Source organism: Gorilla gorilla, chromosome 16 (genome assembly GCF_029281585.2).
Source record: "Gorilla gorilla gorilla isolate KB3781 chromosome 16, NHGRI_mGorGor1-v2.1_pri, whole genome shotgun sequence".
Lineage (NCBI taxonomy): Eukaryota > Metazoa > Chordata > Mammalia > Primates > Hominidae > Gorilla > Gorilla gorilla.
In genome coordinates, this window is record NC_073240.2 from 44,659,730 (window position 1) to 44,681,388 (window position 21,659).

Below are 21,659 nucleotides of genomic sequence, written 5' to 3' on the forward strand. Positions count from 1 at the left end.
TGGGCGACAGAGTTGAGACTCTTTTTTTTTTTTTTTTTTTTTTTTTGAGACCAAAAAAAACTGCATTTCAGATTACCTGCTGTCTCAACATGGTGAAACCCCGTCTCCACTAAAAATACAAAAATTAGCCAAGCATGGTGGTGGGTGCCTGTAATCCCAGCAACTTAGGAGGCTGAGACAGGAGAATCGCTTGAACCTGGGAGGTGGAGGTTGCAGTGAGCTGAGATCGTGCCACTGCACTCGAGCCTGGGTGACAGTGAGACTCCATCTCAAAAAAAAAAAAAAAAAAAGACTGTTGGAGGAAGGGTGAGAATAATATTCTCAAATCAATATAAATTATCTAAAATTAACAGTTTAAAAAATAAAAAGCATGACTACAGTTGCTTTTTGTTTTATACTTTTGCCATTGTAGAAGATAATGTCTCTGTAAATACTTGAAATTCAAAAATTCCTTTAGCTTCATTTTCTTATATTATTTTGACAGATTTATGTGTACCTATACAGATAGAATGATAGAGAAGAAATTTTAAAAAAGGACCATGCTGTATATGCCGTTTTAAATCACATTAAATTTAACTATAAAGATGTCTGTAATCTCAGTGTTTCAATGATAATTTTGGTTAATTTTAGATTTGGAATGATTTTTTTTTTTTGAGACGGAGTCTCGCTTTGTCGCCCAGGCTGGAGTTCAGTGGTGCAATCTTGGCTCACTGCAACCTCTGCCTCCCCGGTTCAAGCAATTCTCTGCCTCAGCCTCCTGAGTAGCTGGAATTACAGGTGTCTGCCACCACGCCCAGCTAATTTTTGTATTTTTAGTAGAGACGGGGTTTCACCATCTTGGCCAGGCTGGTCTTGAATTCCTGACCTCGTGATCCACCCACCTCAGCCTCCCAAAGTGCTGGGATTACAGGTGAGCCAGCGCGCCTGGCCTGGAGTGATTTTTTTAAAACTTTCATCTTTGTACATTTCTGCATTGTTTTGAGTTCTTTATACCAAGAGAAAATTTTATTTTTCTAGAAAACAAATGCTATAAACAAATATGTCAGTAGTTTCTAACTCTGGTAACAGGAAGAGTATGTGTGATTATAATAATTTTTTCTCTTTTTTTTTCTTTTAAAGAATACTTCTCTTCATTTTAAAATTTAAAATAAAAAAGAAAACAAAAATGCTTGACCATTTCAGAGTAGAGTAAGCCAGATTTAGAGGTGATTCTTTGTCTGGTTCATAATATGCCATATGGCATAGAAACATAACTTAACTTGTTCTGAAAAGCGACTTCTCAGGAGCTGGCAATCCAGTTGTGGAAAGGATAGTCCTTAGGAGTAGGTATATTAATATGGAAATTCAAATACATGCATTTTTATGGTGCTTTATTTTATTTTATTTTATTTTATTTTTATTTTATTTTTATTTTATTTTTTGAGACGGAGTCTTGCTCTGTCACCCAGGCTGGAGTGCAGTGGTGAGATGTCGGCTCACTGCAAGCTCCGCCTCCCGGGTTCACGCCATTCTCCTGCCTCAGCCTCCCGAGTAGCTGGGACTACAGGTGCCGGCCACCACGCCCGGCTAGTTTTTTGTATTTTTAAGTAGAGATGGAGTTTCACCATGTTAGCCAGGATGGTCTCGATCTCCTGACCTCGTGATCCGCCCGCCTTGGCCTCCCAAAGTGCTAGGATTACAGGCGTGAGCCACCGCGCCTGGCCATTTTTATGGTGCATTTAGAGGACAAAGTATGTTTAAAACTATTATCTTTGTCCCAGGACCAAATACCTTATGAAAATTACACTGAGAATGAGTAAGTTAATATTATACAGAAGAAGCCTGCTGCAGAAGCAACGTGGTAAGGTACTGATACTGTTTTAGTTAGCAATTATACCATGTGTGAAATAGAGTAGATTTCTCATTTCCTGAGGATTTTATAAAGTGACAGTAATATATAAACTATTTTGTTAGTTACAGAAAGCTGGTCACTGTTAAAATTAATGTGACTTGGTATTGTTGGATTGAAAACTAGAAAAAAGTTAATGACAAGATAAAGTTTCTCGTCTGACTTTGTGACGGGGAGAGTGGTTACAATTATAGACTAAGAAAAGACTGAATATAATCCAGTGTAAATTCTTTAATGACATAATAGCATAGCAAAAATCACTATTTTTCACTAGTTTTTTTTTCTCTCCCCTTTCCCCCAACTCTCTTCCAGACCCAGCAATCTAAAGAAGATGGAGTTTATGTTTTTCATCCCCATAGTCAGCCAGTTAGCTGTCTTTACTTCTCACCCGCCAATCCGGCCCACATACTGTCACTGAGCTATGATGGCACGTTACGCTGTGGGGATTTTTCCAGGGCTATTTTTGAAGAGGTAAATGTTAATGTGTTTACATGCTGACTTCAGATGATATTCTAGATTCTTCGAAATGCCACATGAATAATTATTATACCAATTGGGAGAAGTGGTATAGCAGAAGGACTTTGAGAACTACGCTGCCTAAGTTCAAATCCCAGATCATCTATTACTAGTTGTGTGACCTTGACAAGTTGCTTAACCTTGTTGTGCCTCACTTTCCTTAGCTGTGAAATGGGATTTAACAGGACTGACCTTACAGGGTTGTCATGAGAATTTAATGAGCTTATGCAGATAAAGTACTTAGAACAGAGCCTGGCACATAGTATGTGTTTGCGCTTGTTAAATTTCTTTTTTTTTCTCTCTCCCAAAGCTTTTAAATAAAATAACTTACTCTTCTGTTTTTAGGCATAAGACTTGTATTTAGCTGGGTGTGGTGGCTCATGCTTGTAATCTCAGCACTTTGGGAAGCCAAGGTGGGAGGCTTACTTCAGGCCAGGAGTTCCAGACCAGCCTGGGCAACATGGCAAGACCTTGTCTCTACAAAAAATAAAAAATATTAGCTGAGCTTGGTGGTGTGTGCCTGTAGTCTCAGCTACTCAGGAGGCTGAGGTAGGAGGATCACTTGAGCCCAGGAGTTCAAGATCAGCCTGGGCAACATAGTAAGACCTTGTCTCTAAAAAAAATTAGCTTGGTGTGGTGGCATGTGCCTGTAGTCACAGCTACTCAGGAGGCTGAGGTGTGAGGATTGCTTGAGCCCAGGAGATTGAGGCTGTAGTAAAGCCGTGATCACATACATCATTGCACTTCAGCCTGGGCGATAGAGTGAGACCCTCTCTCAAAATAAGACATCTTCTACTTAATGTTTAAAACAAACATATCATTTGAAATGAACTTTCAGATTTGCTTATCTGTATCAGATTGCCTCAATAAGATAAGTCTTATAAGTTGAACTTTTTTATTTTATTTTTTTTGAGACAGAGTTTCATTCTCGTCACCCAGGCTGGAGTGCAGTGGCGAGATCTTGGCTCACTGCAACTTCTGCCTCCCAGGTTCAAGCAATTCTTCTGCCTCAGCCTCCTGAGTAGCAGGGATTACAGGCACCCATCATCACGCCCGGGTAATTTGTTGTTGTTGTTGTTGCTGTTGTTGTTGTTGTAGAGATGGAGTCTCACTCTGTCGCCCAGGCTGGAGTGCAGTGGTGCGATCTTGGCTCACTGCAAGCTCCGCCTCCCAGGTTCAAGTGATTCTCCTGCCTCAGCCTCCTGGGTAGCTGGGACTACAGGTGCATGCCACCACGCCAAGCTAATTTTTGTATTTTTAGTAGGGACGGGGTTTCACCATGTTGACCAGGCTGGTCTCGAACTCCTGACCTCGTAATCCACCCGCCTCAGTCTCCCAAAGTGCTGGGATTACAGCGTGAGCCACCGTGTGTGGTCAGATTTGCCTATTCCGGACATTTCATATAAATGAAATCATACAATTTGTGGTCTTTTGTGACTGGTTTCTTTAACAAAATGTATTCAAAGTTCATCCATGTTGTAGCCGTGTATCAGTACTTCATTCCTTTTTATGGCTGCATAATATGCCATTGTATGGATATTCCACATTTTATTCATCTGTTCATCAGTTGATGAACATTTGTGTTTCTATTCTTTCTTTATATATTTATTTTTGAAACAGAGTCTCGCTCTTGTTGCCCAGGCTGCAGTGCAGCAGTGCAATCTCAGCTCACTGCAACCTTCACCTCCCGGGTTCAAGCAATTCTCCTGCCTCATCCTCCTGAGTAGCTGGGATTACAGGCACGTGCCACCACACCTGGCTAATTTTTGTATTTTTAGTAGAGACAGGGTTTCACCATGTTGGCCAGGCTGGTCTTGAACTCCTGACCTCAGGTGATCCACCCACCTTGGCCTCCCAAAGTCTTGGGATTACAGGTGTGAGCCACCACGCCTGGCCTTACTTATTTTTATTTTTTGTGATGGGGGTCTCACTCTGTCACTCCAGCTGGAGTGAAGTGGCTTGATCTCGGCTCACCGCAACCTCTGCCTCCTGGGCTCACGTGATCCTCCCACCTAAGCCTCCTGAGTAGCTGGAACTATAGGCATGTGTCACCATGCTTGGCTAATTTTTGTATTTTTAGTAGAGACGGTGTTTTGCCATGTTGCCCAGGCTGGTCTCAAACTCCTGAGCTCAAGTGATCTGCCCACCTTGGCCTTCCAAAGTGCTGGTATTACAGGCATGAGCCACCGCGCCTGGCTGTAACTTACATTTCAGTAAGCCTGACTTTAAAACAATAGGTGGAGAACTATAGCTTAATTAAAAAAGCTAACCCAATTAAAAAATGGGGAAAGGATCTGAATAAACATTTCTTTAAAGAAACACAAATGGCACTGGGTGTGGTGGCTCACCCCTGTAATCCCAGAACTTTGGGAGGCTGAGGCGGGTGGATCACCTGAGGTCAGGAATTTGAGACCAGCCTGGCCAACATGGTGAAACCCCATCTCTACTAAAAATACAAAAATTAGCCAGGCGTGGTGGCAGGCACCTGTAGTCCCAGCTACTGGGGAGGCTGAGGCAGGAGAATCGCTTGAACCCGGGAGGTGGAGTTTGCAGTGAGCTGAGATCGCGCCACTGCACTCCAGCCTGGGCGACAGAGCGAGACTCTGTCTCAAAAAAAAAAAAAAACCAAAAAAACCCCACAAATGGCAAATAAGCACATGAAAAGATTCTAAGCATCATTATTCATTAGGGAAATGCAAATCACAATGAGATACCACTTTACACTCACTGGGATAACTATACTTGCCAGTAATAAAAAGTGTTGGCAATGATGTGGAAAAATTGAAACCCTCATATTTTGAGAATTGGTATGTGAAATGGTAAAGTTGGTTGGGGAAAGTTTGACAGTTCCTTAAATGTTAAACAGAGTTACCATATGACCTAGCAATATCCCTCCTAGGTATACACCCAAGAGAAATGAAAGCACATGTCCACACAAAAACTTGTACAGGAATGTTCATACCAGCATTATTTGCAATAATACAAAGAATAGGTTGGGCATGGTAGCTCACACCTGTAATCTCAGCACTTACAGAGGCCGAGGAGGGTGGATCACTTGAGCTCAGGAGTTCAAGACCAGCCTGGCCAACATAGTGAAACCGCACCTCTAAAAGAATACAAAAATTAGCTGGGCATGGTAGCATGCGCCTGTGGTCCCAGCTACTTGGGAGGCCTGAGGCATGAGAATCACTTGAACCTGGAAGGGTGAGACTCCAGTAAGCCAAGATTGCATCACTGCGCTCCAGTCTGGGTGACAGAGGGAGACTCTCAAAAAAAAAAAAAAAAAAGTTACATATGGTACAATTTACCGCTTTAGGTGTATAATTCTCTGAGTTTTGGTGAATTGTGTACAGATGTGTAACTATCATAATCAAGATATAGAGCTGGGCTCAGTGGCTCACGCCTGTAATCCCAGCACTTTGGGAGACCGAGGCAGGTGGATCACTTGAGGTGAGGAGTTCGAGACCAGCCTGGCCAACATGGTGAAACCCCATCTCTACTAAAAACACGAAAAATTAGATGGGCATGGTGGCTCACGCCTGTAGTCCCAGCTACTCAGGAGGCTAGGCCAGGGAGAATCGCTTGAACCCAGGAGGCAGAGGTTGCAGTGAGCCAAGATTGTGCCGTTGTACTCTAGTCTGTGTGACAGAGTGAGACGCCGTCTCAAAAAAAAAAAAAAAAAAAAGAAAGAAATTTTCCATTTCCCTCAAAATTACGTCATGACCTTTTGTCGTCATTCTCCTCCCACTGCCTGCAATCCCTGGCAACTACTGAAGTGATTACTGTCCCTATAGTTTTGCCTTTTTCTGAATGTCAGGCAGTTGGAATTATATGATTTGTAGACTTTTGTTTCTGGCTTTTACCTAGAGTAACACTTTTAAGATGCTTTCATGCTATTGCATATATTCGTAATTTGTTTCAGATACTACTGACTAAACAGTTACCTTATACTAGGCACTATCTTGAGTGTGCTTTATATACATCATTAAGCTTTATAACACCCTAGAAAATGAGTAATGTTATTGCATTTAACAGGTGAAAAAACTGAGGCAGAGAGGTTTATGAGGTGGCTCAAGGACATAGATGGCAGAACAAGAATTTACACCAGGATTTGTGTGACTCCAAAGCCCCTGCTCTTAATCATTTAAATATATTGAGTATGCCAAGTTTTCATTTGTATATATTGGTCTTTTTGTGGGGTGTGAAGGTTGTGATGCCTTTAGCATATTAATTTATTCTTAGTTTATAACACTTGTTTTTAAAACTAAAAATCAGTTCGTGATTCAACAATAAGAATTGTGGTCATCCCCTCTTAGTTGACAGGAAGATTTATTTTTTATTCTTTATGTGCATGAGTCCTAAACCCAAAGTGATTGCATTGTAGATTACATGTGATTAAAAACTTAATAACATGCTCATGATATAGTCGGGCATGGTGGCACGCACCTGTAATCTTAGCTACTTGGGAGGCTGAGGCAGGAGAATCACTTGAAGCCAGGAGGCGGAGATTGCATTGAGCCGAGATCGTGCCACTGTACTCCAGCCTGGGCAACAGAGTGAGACTCTGTCTCAAAAAAAAAAAACACGCTCATGATAAAATATTTACAGTAAATCAGATATGAAAGTAAATCTGCCTGTTCTTCATTCCCATTAATCACAAGTAACCGTTGTTGCATATCTTGAGTATGCTTCCACAAAGTACACCTATGCTTACAAGCATATGGTTATACATTTTTTTCTCCTCTTCTTTATACTAATGGCTTCATACTAATATACATAGCCTTTTGCAACTCTTCACTTAATAGTATATCTTGGACAGTTAATACTATAAAACTACCTTATTCTTTTTAGCATTGCATGGTATTTCAAAATAGAGGTGGACCATCATTTATTTAACCAGATCTCTCTTGGTGGATATTTATGTTGCTTCTTATTGCTATTATAAGCAATCTTGCAGCAGACATTGTTATAGATCTCTTAGTGAAATTACTGGGTCAAAAAGTATAAGCATTAAACATTTTGATAGATGTAGCCTGATTAACTGTCAAAAAATGTATATATTTACTCTTCTACTGAGAGTAGGTGAGCATTCAGCTGTGTGTCTTGGACTTGGTTGGCAAAGTTACTTTGCATATTAAAATATAATTTCAATTGGGTAGAATTCAGATTCAGTTCTTTTCTGTTAAGTTTCACAGGGTAGATCTGGAACTGAGGTTTATTGGATTGAGAGATTTGGGATGTAGCCCTGACATGGGTAGATGGGCCATTTAATTGTAGACACAGCTGATCAGTGCCTTTGTTTCTTTTTTTTTTTTTTTTTTAAATTTTCAGTTAGAAGGAATAAGTTCTAATGTTCAGTAGCAGAATAGGGTAACTATAGTTAACAACAGTGTATTGTATATTTTAAAATAGCCAGAAGAGAGGACTTGAAATGTTCCCAACACATAGAAATTATAAATATTGAAGGTAATGGAACCCCAAATACCCTGACTGTGTTTCCATTATGTCCTGTGCATCTGATGGGGATGATGAGAGGATAAATGAGGTTATTTGGGTAAAGTGTTTTATAACCCTTTTACCAAAGAATTTATGCTTTGGCTTTCTTTACAAGAAGAGTGTGATATAAGCTGATTGTTACTTATATTCTTAGGTGTATAGAAATGAAAGAAGTAGCTTTTCCTCCTTCGACTTCTTGGCAGAAGATGCCTCCACTTTAATAGTAGGACACTGGGATGGAAATATGTCACTGGTGGATAGACGGACACCTGGAACTTCTTATGAGAAACTTACGAGTTCTTCTATGGGAAAAATAAGAACTGTTCATGTCCACCCAGTGCATAGACAGTATTTTATCACTGCCGGATTGAGGTATGGTCTTTATAAGACTTTATGACTTAGACCTTTTAATGTCACAATTACATGGTTTAGTTTGGTTGTCAAAGATATTGTAATACAGTATTACAAAAGGTATTACTTTTGTAATACCCAAAGGCCAAGTAATTTTCCTTTCTATACTGATTGAGACTTGAGTGATTTTTTTTGAAAATGAAAAATTCTTTTAGATTTGATAAATAGTGAAAAAGCTGAAAGAAATTTTTGTTTTCCTTGGCATTATATGCATTCGCCTCTAATGTTTTGAGAAGAAAATTTAAATTTCACAGAAAAAAAAGTTATATGTGACCTATAACTTGTTGGCCTGTGTTAACTTTTTTCTTGGAAGGATTGAAAAACCAACTAGAAACTTGACAGCTGGGCGTGGTGGCTCATGCCTGTAATCCCAGCCCTTTGGGAGGCTGAGGCAGGCAGATCACTTGAGGTCAGGAGTTCGAGACCAGCCTGGCCAATATGGTGAGACCCTGTCTCTACTAAAAATACAAAAACTAACCAGGTGTGGTGGCATGCACCTGTAATCCCAGGTACTTGGGAGGCTGAGGCAGGAGAATCACTTGAACACAGGAGGCGGAAGTTGCAGTGAGCCAAGATTGCACCATTGCACTCCAGCCTGGATGACAGAGCGAGACTCTTGTCTCAAAAAAAAAAAAAAAAAAAAAAAAGTCTTTCTGTACACACTGGATCCAAGTATCTGCTATAGTTTTGAGATGTGTCTAGTATTGTACTTGTTATCTATACCAGTTTTGGGAAAATTAAGAGTATTAGAGGGTTCTGTCTTTTTTTTTTTTTTTTTTGAGATGGAGTCTTACTCTCAGCTCACTGCAACCTCCGCCTCCCAGGTTCAAGCGATTCTTCTGCTTCAGCCTCCTGAGTAGCTGGGATTATAGGCGTGCACTACCATACCTAGCTAATGTTTGTATTTTTAGTAGAGACAGGGTCTCACCGTCTTGGCCAGGCTGGTCTTGAACTCCTGACCCTGTGATCCACCCGCCTCGGCCTCCCAGAGTGCTGGGATTACAGGCGTGAGCCACCATGCCTGGCCTTAGAGAGTTCTGTCTTTTTTTTTTTTTTTTTTTTGAAATGGAGTTTTGCTCTTGTTGCCCAGGCTGGAGTGCAATGGCGCGATCTCGGCTCACTGCAACCTCCGCCTCCCAGGTTCAAGCAATTCTCCTGCCTCAGCCTCCCAAGTAGCTGGGATTACAGGCATGCACCACCACGTTAATCTTGTATTTTTAGTAGAGACGGGGTTTCTCCATGTTGAGGCTGGTTTCGAACTCCTGATCTCAGATGATCCACCTGCCTCCGCCTCCCAAAGTGCTGGGATTACAGACTTGAGCCACCGCGCCTGGCTGAGAGTTCTGTCTTAAATGTTCTTCAATATAGCAAGTATGTGAGTGTCTAACTTATGTTTAGCCCTGTTGTAGAGGTTCATTACATGTACTATGGCAACATTGATCACTGTTTCTCCCATTACAGGGATACTCATATTTATGATGCAAGGCAATTGAATTCCAGGAGAAGTCAGCCTTTGATTTCTTTGACTGAACATACAAAGAGCATTGCTTCCGCCTATTTTTCACCTCTTACTGGTAACAGAGTGGTGACCACATGTGCTGATTGTAATCTGAGGTAAATTGGGAAGGCAGAAATGTTTTTAAGGAATCTAAAGAGTCTATAGCTACTGTGTCAGTAAACCAAAAGCTTTGTTTACTGCTGTTCCCTATTAAATTGCTAGTGTTATTGTTTAGTAGTCATATCTAGGTTCCTAAAGACTGGTGACCTGTATTTAATGTCTTTTCAGCGGTTTTTGGGTCCTGGAAATTTCCTTGAGACTGGCAAAGGTCCGTAGCTACCCTGGGGGGTTTATGGTCTGGCTTCCCTTTAAGAACTGAAGAATCCCAGAAACCAGGCTGTGTAGTATCCTGAAAAGGAGATAATTTTAGCATACTTTGGGGTCAGTGGGATCTATTCTGCAAGTGAAGTGCTGAATGGAAATTGCAGAGCCCCAGACCATGGGCAGACAGAAAAGAGCAAAAACTGGGATTCTATACAAACTATTGGATATGGTTTTATAGTTCTAGGGTTTTAGCTTTAGTACCTTTCTATAGCTACTTCCTAAAAATGGATTTAAAGTGTAATATAAACCAATCGAACAAAAAACAGAAAACAGTGTCAATAAAGATGACAGGAACATTAGTGTAATCACAAAGGAAAATTATTTTGTTCTCTTTTAGAATCCCTGATTTTGCTTAAAATTTCAAGCAGTTTGCAGTTTATGAGAGTTTTACCTTAAGTGATTTTGGAATTCATATATTATTCAGTTGAATGTATGCTGTTCACCAGGCTCCAGAATGGCACCCAGTTTCTGTTTAAACCCACCTGATGGGAAGAGCGTGGTCTGCAGTGTGTGACAGGTGTCCAGTTAGTTTCTAGCAAAGTCTCTGAGTATTAACCAGTTGTTGTAGGAAGAGAGTCACCCAGGAATGGTAGGCCAGGATCCCGTTTCCACTCATGCAGTTTCCTTTGTCTCAAAAGCTGCTTGTTCTGTTCCTGTTCATTTACACTGCAGTTTACTCTTGTTACATTAACTATTAGTGGTTTGGCTTTCTACTAATCTATTTAGGCAATAAACTCTAGTGCCAACAAACCACACTAGAAAAGCTAGGCACAAGGAGAAGAGAAGGAGGTGGTGATGCTGTTAGTTTCCTTCTGCTGTAGTGCTCAGTGGAGGCTCCTAGACTCCTCCAACTGCTGTATAAAAATTCCTCTCTTTGGCCAGGTGCGGTGGCTTATGCCTATAATCCCAGCATTTCGGGAGGCTGAGGTGGGAGGATCACTTGAGCCCAGGAGTTTGAGACCAGCCTGGGCACCAAGGAGAGACCCTGTCTCTACAGAAAAAATTAGCCAGATATGGTAGTGTGTACTTATAGTCCCAGCTACTTGGGAGGCTGAGGCGGGAGGATCACTTGTGCCTAGGAGGTTGAGGCTTTAGTGAGCTGTGACGGTGCCATTGCACTTCAGCCTGGGCATCAGAATGAGACGTTGTCTCTTGAAAACCAAAACACAACTCCTCTCCTTGGTTGCTGGTTGGTCTTAGTCTGGAAATGACACTATCAGGCCTTCAACTGATGAGTCTCAGGGAAACTGTTCTTGATACACAGATGTACTTTTAGGTGATTTGTACATTTTCAGGCCACATCCTTTATGTCCCATATTTTTGTGAATTTTGTATATAGTTTTACAGTTCAGATGATCGCTTTAGAATGGGCATTTTATTTCTATTCATTTATCATTATTGATGTTTTTTTAGAGACAGGATCTCTTTGTTGCCCAGGCTGTAGTGCAGTGGCATGATCATGGCTCACTACAACCCTGACGTGCTGGGCTCCAGCCAACTTACGGGCTCTAGCAATCTTACTGCCTCAGCTTCCCAAGTAGCTGGGTCTAGAGGCATGTGCCACCATACCTAGCTATTTTTTTTTTTTAATTTTTTTTTGTAGTGATAGGGTCTCACTATATTGCCCAGGCTGGTCTCACTCCTGGCTTCAAGTGATCCTCCCACCTTGGCCTCAAAGTGCTGAGATTACAGGCATGAGCCACAACACTCAGCCAAATGATTTCTAAGCTAAACTATAAGCACTGACTTATTTTATAAAACGTCTTGTAACTTTTGTTTAGTATCTTGACCAAGATTTGTTAGCGCTTGATCTTACTCTTTTTTTTTTTTTTTTTTTTTTTGTAGACAAGGTTCTCGCTCTGTTGCTCAGGCTGGAGTGCAGTAGTGTGATCATAGCTTAGTGTAATCTCAAACTCCTGGGCTCAAGTGATCTTCTCACCTCAGCCTCCTGAGTAGCTCGGACTACAGGCATGTGCCCCACGCCCAGCTAATTTTTAAATTTTTTGTACAGATGGGTCTCACTGTATTGCCCAGGTTGGTCTCAAACTCTTGGCCTCAGGTGATCCTCCTGTGGATTACAGGTATGGGCCTCTAAACCCGGCCTGATCCTACATACTTTTAAGTGACAGTTATATATTTCATACCATGAATTAATGAGAAGCTTGTTAAATACACTGATATTTATTTCAGAAAGTTTTTAAGTAACAAAAGAATGTCTTACTCTATTTATTTTGCAGAATTTTTGACAGCAGCTGTATATCTTCTAAGATTCCGCTCCTCACCACCATCAGGTAGGCTTCTATATGCCAAATAATGTAGATGTGGATTACTATGAACTATTTGTTGCAGTGCATACATTAGACATCTGATTGTCAAAGAGATGTAATAGTCCTGATTTTTGAATACAAAAATTATAAGTGTCCCAGTTTGCTAGTTCCTATCCAGAAGGCTTCTTGCTTCCAGATTCCCTGTGTCTGTAGAGGTTCAGTCTCTTGTAGTCAGTAGCTGTTCTCTGCAGGTGGGAGGTTATTTTTGGTTAAGGTTAATGACTTTATTCTGAACTGAATTACTCATGTTATCTTATTAAAGAAGACTGTAACTACTCACTTGCTGATGAGGCTGTCTGAAGGTCTGTTTATTTGTGTCTGTTTATTCTGGGCCTTGAGGGCTTCCCCATCTTCCCACTTCATTTCTTTGATTATACTCTTGCATCAACTACTTTGAATGTATTTGTGTATTTTTTTTTTTTTTTTTTTTTTGAGACGGAGTGTCACTCTGTTGCCTAGGCTGGAGTGCAGTGGCGTGATCTCTGCTCACTGCAATCTTCACCTCTTAGGTTCAAGCTATTCTCCTGCCTCAGCCTCCTGAGTAGCTGGGATTACAGGCATGCACCACTATGCCCAGCTAATTTTTTGTATCTTTAGTAGCGACGGGGTTTCATCATGTTGGTCAGGCTGGTCTCGAACTCCTGATCTTGTGATCCACCCGCCTCAGCCTCCCAAAGTGCTGGGATTACAGGCATAAGCCACGGCGCCCGGCCTTGTATGTGTGTATTTTACATCAAACTTTACTCAATGCCTTCTCCTTGATATTCCTCTTTGTCAGTATTTATGAAGTTGCGAATAGTGTGTGATATATATTGATTGTTGCTTCATACGTTTTGTTCCATTTTATCAGTTTCTTTTTTTTTTTTTTTTTTCAGGTCCACAATTTTTTTTTTTTAAATTTTTTTTAAAGATAGGGTCTCACTTTGTAGCCCAGGCTGGAGTGCAGTGGCATGATCTTGGCTCACTGCAGCCTCCGCCTCCTGGGTTCAAGCAATTCTCCTGCCTCAGCCTCCCAAGAAGCTGGGATTACAGGTGCACGCCACCCTGCCTGGCTAATTTCTGTTTTGTTTTTTGTTTTTTGTTTTTTTGGTTTTTTTTTTGAGACAGAGTCTCACTCTGTTGTCCAGGCTGGAGTGCAGGCTCGCAATCTCGGCTCACTACAAGCTCCACCTCCCTGGTTCATGCCATTCTCCTGCCTCAGCCTCCTGAGTAGCTGGGACTACAGGCGCCTGCCACCATGCCCGGCGAATTTTTTGTATTTTTAGTAGAGACGGGGTTTCACTGTGTTAGCCAGGATGGTCTCCATCTCCTGACCTCGTGACCCACCTGCCTCGGCCTCCCAAAGTGCTGGGATTACAGGCGTGAGCCACCACACCCAGCCTAATTTCTGTATTTTTAGTAGAGATGAGGTTTCTCCACATTGGTTAGGCTGGTCTCTAACTTTTGACCTCAAGCGGCCACCCACCTTGGCCTCCCAAAGTGCTGGGATTATAAGTGTGAGCCACTGTGCCCAGCCTATTTTATTTTATTTAGAGACAGAGTCTCGCTCTGTTGTCCAGGCTGGAGTGCATTGGCACGATCTCGGCTCACTGCAGCCTCTGCCTCCTGGGTTCAGGCGATTCTCCTGCCTCAACCTCTTGAGTAGCTGGGACTACAGGCGTGCATCACTATGCCCAGCCAATTTTTGTATTTTTTTTAGTAGAGACAGGGTTTCCCATGTTGGCCAGGCTGGTTTTGAACTTCTGGCCTCAAGTGATCCGCTTGCCTTGGCCTCCTAAAGTGCTGAGATTACAGGCATGAGCCACTGCATCCAGTCTTATTTTTTAATTGACTAATAAAATTGTGTGTATTTATCATGTACAACATGTTTTGAACTATATACATTGTGGAATGGCTAAATCAAGCTAATATATGTATTACCTCACGTACTTACCATTTTTTTGTGATGAGAACACTTAGAATCTGTCAGCAATCTTCAAGAATATAATATATTGTTATTGACTATAGTCATCCTGATGTACAATAGACCTCTTGAATGTATTTCTCCTATTAACTGAAATTTAATAGTTTTTGACCAACATCTCCCCAACCCTTTCCCTCTCTGCCCAGCAGTTTGTTAACTACTCTCTTTTTTTTTTTTTTTAAAAAAAAAAAAGAAACAGGGTCTCGCTCCCTTGCCCAGTATGGACTGTGGTGGCATGATCATGGCTCACTTCAGCCTCAATCTCCTGGACTTGAGCAGTCCTCTTGCCTCAGCCTGCCAAGTAGATGGGACTTCAGACACACAGAACCATGCCCTGCTAGTTAAATTATTTGTAGAGATGAGGACTTGCTGTTGCCCAGGCTGGTCTGGAACTCCTGGCCTCAACCGATCCTCCCATGTGGGCCTCCCGAAGTGTTGGCATTACAGGCATGAGCCATCATGCCCGGCCTTACAACTTTGTTATTTTTTATTTATTATTATTTTTTAGACTAGTCAAGTGTAGTAGTGAGAAGGTGGGAAAGAGTAGAACAAAGAGTTTTATCTGTAACTGACTGTGAACAATCAATTAAGATAAGTTACTACCTTTGAACCAGCCTCAGCTTTTTAATATTCCCCATAGGAGTGAGGTCATGTGGTATATGTCTTTCTGTACCTGGCTTATTTTACTTAACATAATGTCTCCAGGTTCATCCATGACAGGATTTTCTTGTTTTAAGTGGAATAGTATTCTGTTATGTGTATATACTACGTTTTCTTTATTCATTTATCCATTGATTTGTTGATTCCATATCTTAGATGTGACAGTGAATGTGGGAGTACAGGTATCTCATAGATAGTTCATTTCCTTTGGATATATTCCCAGTAGTGGGATTGCTGGATCATATGGTAGTTCCATTGTTACTTTTTTGAGGAACCTCATACTGTTTTCCATTATGGCTGCACCAATTTACATTTCCACCAATAATGTACAAGGGGTCCTTCTTCTCCATATCTTTACCAATACTTGCTGTCTTTTATTGTTTTTATAATGGCCATTCTACTAGATGTAAGGTGATATCTCATTGTGATTTTAACTTGCATTTCACTGATTAGTGATATTGAACGTATTTTCATATAATTGGCCATTTGTATGTCGTCTTTTGAGAAGTGTGTATTCAGATCTTTTGCCCATTTTTTAATTATTTGTTATCTTTTTTTTTTAAACGGAGTCTTGCTCTTGTTGCCCAAGCTGGAGTGCAGTGGCATGATCTGGGCTCACTGCAACCTCCGCCTCCTGGGTTCAAGCAGTTCTCGTGCCTCAGCCTCCTGAGTAGCTGGATTACAGGCAGGAGCCACAATGCCTGGCTAACTTTCCTATTTTTAGTGGAGATGGGATTTCACCATGTTGGTCAGGCTGGTCTTGAACTCCTGACCTCAGATGATCCACCTGCCTCAGCCCCGCAAAGTGCTGGGATTATAGGCATGAGCCACTGTGCCCAGCCAGTATTATGTATATTTATTTTATTTTTTAATTTTTAATTTTTATTTTTTGAAATAGAGTCTCCCTCTGACACGGAGGCTGGAGTGCAGTGGCGCGATCTCAGCTCACTGCAACCTCCACCTCCCGGGTTCAAGCAGTTCTGCCTCAGCCTCCCCAGTAGCTGGGATTACAGGCAAGTGCCACCATGCCTGGCTAATTTTTGTATTTGTATTTTTATTTTTTTTTCGAGACAGAATCTCACTCTGTTGCCCAGGCTGGAATGCAGTGGTGCAATCTCGGCTCACTGTAGCCTCCATCTCCTGGGTTCAAGCAATTCTCCTGCCTCAGCCTCCCCAGTAGCTGGGATTACAGGCAAGCGCCACCATGCCTGGCTAATTTTTGTATTTGTATTTTTATTTTTTTTGAGACAGAGTCTCACTCTGCTGCCCAGGCTGGAATGCAGTGGTGCAATCTTGGCTCACTGTAGCCTCCATCTCCTGGGTTCAAGTGATTCTCCGGCCTTAGCCTCCCTAGGAGCTGGGATTACAGGCACCCGCCACCATGGCCAGCTAATTTTCCTATTTTTAGTAGAGACGGGGTTTCACCATGTTGGCCAGGCTGTCTCGAACTCCTGACCTTGAATGATCCACCCTCTTGGCCTTCCAAAGTGCTGGGATTACAGGTGTGAGCCACTGTACCTGGCCAATTTTTGTGTTTTTAGTAGACTGGGTTTCGCCGTGTTGGACAGGCTGGTCTCGAACTCCTGACCTCAGGTGTTCCACCTGCCTCGGCCTCCCAAAGTGCTGGGATGACAGGCTTGGGCCACTGTGCCTGGCCATATTATGTATATTTTTAAAAAATTTATGTAGGGTGACTATCCTAGGGGGTAAGAATTTTCATTAATGATGAGGTCATTTAAGTGGCAGTTGGAAATGTGTTTCTCTGTAGTCCATACTTTAATGAAAAAGGATTGTTAGTGATATTAAGGCAAAAAGACTAAAAGGGCAGTACTTCTGTTTTTGCTTTTGGGAACTATAAAGGGCTCCATATGTTTTATTTTGGGAGATTTTTAGATGAGGAGGATATCGTCTCTGTCCAGAGGTTCAGTCCTGTAAGGATGAGGTAAGGTTGGTGGTAACTCAGTAACTTAATGAGAAGAAACTTGGCAGAGAAAACTAGCATTTAGGAGCAATGCCGTCTTTACCCTCTGCCCAATGCTACCTTATTTAACCTTACTTCGTTTAAAAAATACATTGTTTTCCTCACTAGGCACAACACTTTTACTGGGCGATGGCTGACCAGGTTCCAAGCCATGTGGGATCCTAAACAAGAGGACTGTGTCATAGTTGGCAGCATGGCCCATCCACGACGGGTAGAAATCTTCCATGAGACAGGAAAGAGGGTGCATTCGTTTGGTGGAGAATGCCTTGTCTCTGTGTGTTCCATCAATGCCATGCACCCAACTCGGTATATTTTGGCTGGAGGTAATTCCAGTGGGAAGGTACATGTTTTTATGAATGAAAAAAGCTGCTGAGTTTTTGGTTTAGGAACATCAATTTGTTCAAATTGACCACTGTCTAAGGAGCCTAGTAATCGGCGTGCCTTAGTGTGTTTATGTGGTAATGTGTTACATTTAGCAAATATAACATTGTTTTATTAATAAGACTATAAGAAGAGTGTACTTTTAGTAAGGGAGAAGTCTTGGAGGGTTGCTTCTGCAGGACGGGGAGGGAATTTGAGGGGAGGCTGAGGTGCCGTCAGGACTTTTTTTTTTTTTTTTTTTTTTTTTTGAGATGGAGTTTTGCTCTTGTTGCCCAGGCTGGAGTGCAATAGCGCGATCTTGGCTCACGGCAACCTCCGCCTCCCAGGTTCAAGCGATTCTTCTGCCTCAGACTCCTGAGTAGCTGGGATTACAGGCACCTGCCACCACGCCTGGCTTTTTTTTAATATTTTTAGTAGAGATGGGGTTTCATCATGTTGGCCAGGCTGGTCTCGAGCTCCTGACCTCAGGTGATCTGCCCGCCTCGGCCTCCAAAAGTGCTGGAATTACAGGCGTGAGCCACCATGCCTGGCCATCAGAACTTGTAATCAAGACAGTAGGTTGAGAAATTCTAACATTATAAATTACAAAGCTTTGACTATTAAAGTTTTTGTGATCAAATGATACAGTTTTGATTCTATAGTGATTTGTGGCTTATTTTATAGTTTGTAATGAATACTTATTTCTAGACTCACACACTGGAAGGGGACCCGGAAAGGTAATCTAACTCAGTGATTTTGAAACTTGATTTTTTTAACTGAGAACTTTTTTTGCCCCCTGCCTGTAGATTAAGTCTTACGTGAAATGCCAAGATAATTGCTGAGCAGCTTTGGTTACCCAGGGCGGGGTCTGGGTCTGTCTGTACTTTCCCTTTCCTCTAGATGGCTCCTGAGACACAGGCAAGACTCCCAAGCACCGGGTTGGGATCTGCCCTGGTCCTGGCATTCCAGTATAAGATTGCCTCAGACCTGTGTTTTTCAGACTGGGTTTTTGCTCTTCACATGAAATCAAGTTAAATGACAATGACTGGTGTTGAAAAAAATGAAAAGGAAAGAATTTGTAAAGAACAAAATATATTTGAGTAAGTATTGTTTGATAAAACTTAGTTACATATGCATATATATTTGTTAGGTATATATGTTTATGTGTATTCTGATGTAAAATATATATATATATATTTTATTACTGTATTACCATGGGTAATGGATAAAGAAGTTAAAGCTACTGCTTAGAATGAAGAAGGCCCCAGGCTTACCTGTCCCCATCTTTAAACTGTCCAAAGGAAATTCAATAGCCTGTTAAGTGAATACCTTCATTCTTACTCGTATTTGGGGGAATATTATGAAATACTTACCACTTTTGGTATTTTATGAAAATGTTTTCTTTTCAGAAGTTATGGTAATTTCAATGTGTTTGTTGTTGGGAGGGGAGCTGCCAAATCAGTTACTAATATTACTGTGTGACATCTATCCAACTTTTTTCATTATTCTTCATTGCCAAATACTGAAAGACTTGTAAATGGCTTTGGCAATATGTTTGAATTCTAAGAGGAAATATTTTCCCATAATTGTATATCAGAGAAATATAGTGATATACAATTTCCTTGAAAACCAATTTCTAAATAATTTTCTTCTCTGTAATCTAAGTGTAAAAAGGTTTAGTTTTTTAATAGGTTTAGGTGTTTATAAGCAATAGTTCTCTATTTTCTAGTTGATATAAGTAGAGGAATTGACAAGTGAGATGGAAATGTTAATTTATAAAGGGAAAGAAAAGGTAGGTGAGGTTGAGTTATAATTAAACTGTTCAGGAAACATTGTAAAGGCTTTAGGCTCCCTTTTTCATTTCTATACCAATTAATCTCATGGGTTCTAGAGTGGTTAGTTCTACGGGAATTGTTTTTGTTTTTGTTTTTAAAGATGCTGAAAACTACTCTCAATCAAATTAGTACCATCATTTAAGCTTTGAATACTTGGCAGTAATTGCCTGGGCTCGTCAATAAATGTTAGCAAATTCTTGATGTTCCTCACTTTTGTGGTTTCTTTTGCCGTTGTGGCTTCATAAACAGTGCTATTTATATTCAATTACACTTAATAGAGTTATATCTTCAGGCAATGCAGGAAGGAAGAATGAGTAGGGACTTTTTTTTTTATTATTGGTGATAAGCTTTCTAATGGAGTAATTGTTTAAATCTAGACAGCACATAAAAGAAAATTGTCTCCCTTGGGACATTCTTACACTGTAATCTGTAGTGAAAGGTACTTCTCCCACAGACTTGCCTACAGCTGTGTGGCTTCTGTAATTATGTGTGTATTATGATTGCCTCCTTCGGGATAAGCCTTTTCTGTAAGTTTGGCCTTTATGATATCTCTTAAGCTCTGAATTCCACTTGAGTTTTTTTTTTTTTTTTAAGATACCCAGCCTTTTGTTATGTAACTTTTAAGGAAGGAGCAGACAATTCTCATTTTTGGTTGTCAGAGACTTGGTCAGACTAGGAGAGACCACAAATGATTAGGAATTAATAGAATCTGAGTTGCTTAAGTCCTGTTTTAGTATTCTGGTCTTTGAGCTTCCTTTCCACCAAGATTTTGCAAGGGGAGTTGTCCAGGAAAACAGGGAGCCTTAGGGCTATGGATACAAGGATTTAAATCCTTTCAGCTAATGTACAGTACATGGGGTAGGGTGGGGGAGAAGACACACATGCCTTCTCAATCAATCTGAGAAGAGGAAATATATGCCCTCTAACTTCAGATTCCAAAAACTTCAATGTCCTGTTGGGCGGTCCTTTCTGACTTAGTACATTTCCCCCTGCTTTTTAGTAGGGTGTTGATGGCTAGAAATACCAAGACAGCAGATTGTATTTTGACTTATTTGGCTGTAAATACTTGGATTTTCAAATGAAAAGGTAGAATTTATGAGGAAGATAACATTTAGTACAATTACACAGAGCTGAAGAACAAAACATTTTATGATATATTTTCCCCAAAATGGAAACTGGGCAAGAGGAAATTTATTAAAAGTGTGCTTTGCTTGTTTTACTCCATTCCATCAGCAGGTCGTAGGGGTCTGAAGAGGAAACCTGTTCATGAGCTAAAACCAAAAGTGTGTTCAGGTGCAGAGGAGCTAGATTGTGCTAGAGGAACCCAAAGCAGAGGGAGTAGGGACTAGAGTCCTACAGGGGTGTGTGCACAGGTAGTTCTTGATAAGCTGTCAGCAGAAGGGAGGCTGCTGTGAATCGGCAGGGCCATGGGAAGCCACCCAGGTCCAGTGTTTCTTGTGCTTTTTACTCTTTGGATCACTTCAAGCAAAATCTTATGTCATAAAAACATACAAAAAATTCCACTGGGGATAGGGTGCTGGATAGCATTTTTTAGGTAGTGGGCACCTCTGAAATTTGGAGGTAACATAGCCTGATTGGTGTTTAGGAAGATGATCTGGCAACAGAAATGGGAGAGTGGAGGGCAGGCAGAATTGAAAAGACAAAGATTAGGTAAGAAGCTAGCACAGTGGACCAAGCCCCCATTGTCACCTCTTATCCTCATGGAATTTAGAAGACCATTTCCAATTCTGTAGCCACAGAGTGATGGTTACATAATCAGATGAGATAATGCTATAGGGATATATTTTGTAAATATGTGGTGGTGGTATCATTGTAGTTCCTTCTTAGAAAGTATTTTCTGTGCTCCCACTTACTCCAGGCTTGAGTAAGAACAGCAGACCAGAAGGTGGACAATCTGGGTGCTAGTTTAGACTCTACCACTAAATCTTGGGAAAATCACTTAGCCTTCTTGGTTTTCCTCATCAGAAAAATATCCACTTCACTTTAAAATTATTACATTTATAGCTTCTCAGCTTTTTTTGTTTTTGTTTTTGTTTTTTTTGATGTGGAGTCTTGCTCTGTCACCCAGGCTGGAGTGTAGTGGTGTGATCTCAGCTCACTGCAACCTCTGCCTCCCAGGTTCAAGCGATTCTCCTGCCTTAGCCTCCTGAGTAGCTGGAATTACAGGCGCCCGCCACCACACCTGGCTAATTTTTGTATTTTTAGTAGAGACGGGGGTTTCACCACGTTGGTCGGGCTGGTCTTGAACTCCTGACCTCGTGATCCTCCCGACTTGGCCTCCCAAAGTGCTGGGATTACAGGCGTGAGCCACTGTGCCTG

At 41.2% G+C, this 21,659-nt stretch overlaps 1 protein-coding gene across 3 annotated transcripts in view; it reads left to right on the plus strand.

The window, feature by feature from the left end:
• WDR76 (WD repeat domain 76) overlaps positions 1-19,518 on the plus strand; it is a 41,828-nt gene extending 22,310 nt beyond the window's left edge. For all 3 annotated transcript variants that reach the window (XM_004056093.5, XM_055363575.2, XM_055363574.2), the window contains exons 9-13: positions 2,201-2,359; positions 8,055-8,272; positions 9,773-9,925; positions 12,431-12,484; positions 17,233-19,518. In XM_004056093.5, coding sequence (XP_004056141.3) covers positions 2,201-2,359; positions 8,055-8,272; positions 9,773-9,925; positions 12,431-12,484; positions 17,233-17,497 — 849 coding nt within the window. In that variant the 3' untranslated portion in view covers positions 17,498-19,518. The remainder of the gene's footprint in view (positions 1-2,200; positions 2,360-8,054; positions 8,273-9,772; positions 9,926-12,430; positions 12,485-17,232) is intronic.
• The last annotated feature ends 2,141 nt before the right edge of the window (positions 19,519-21,659 follow it).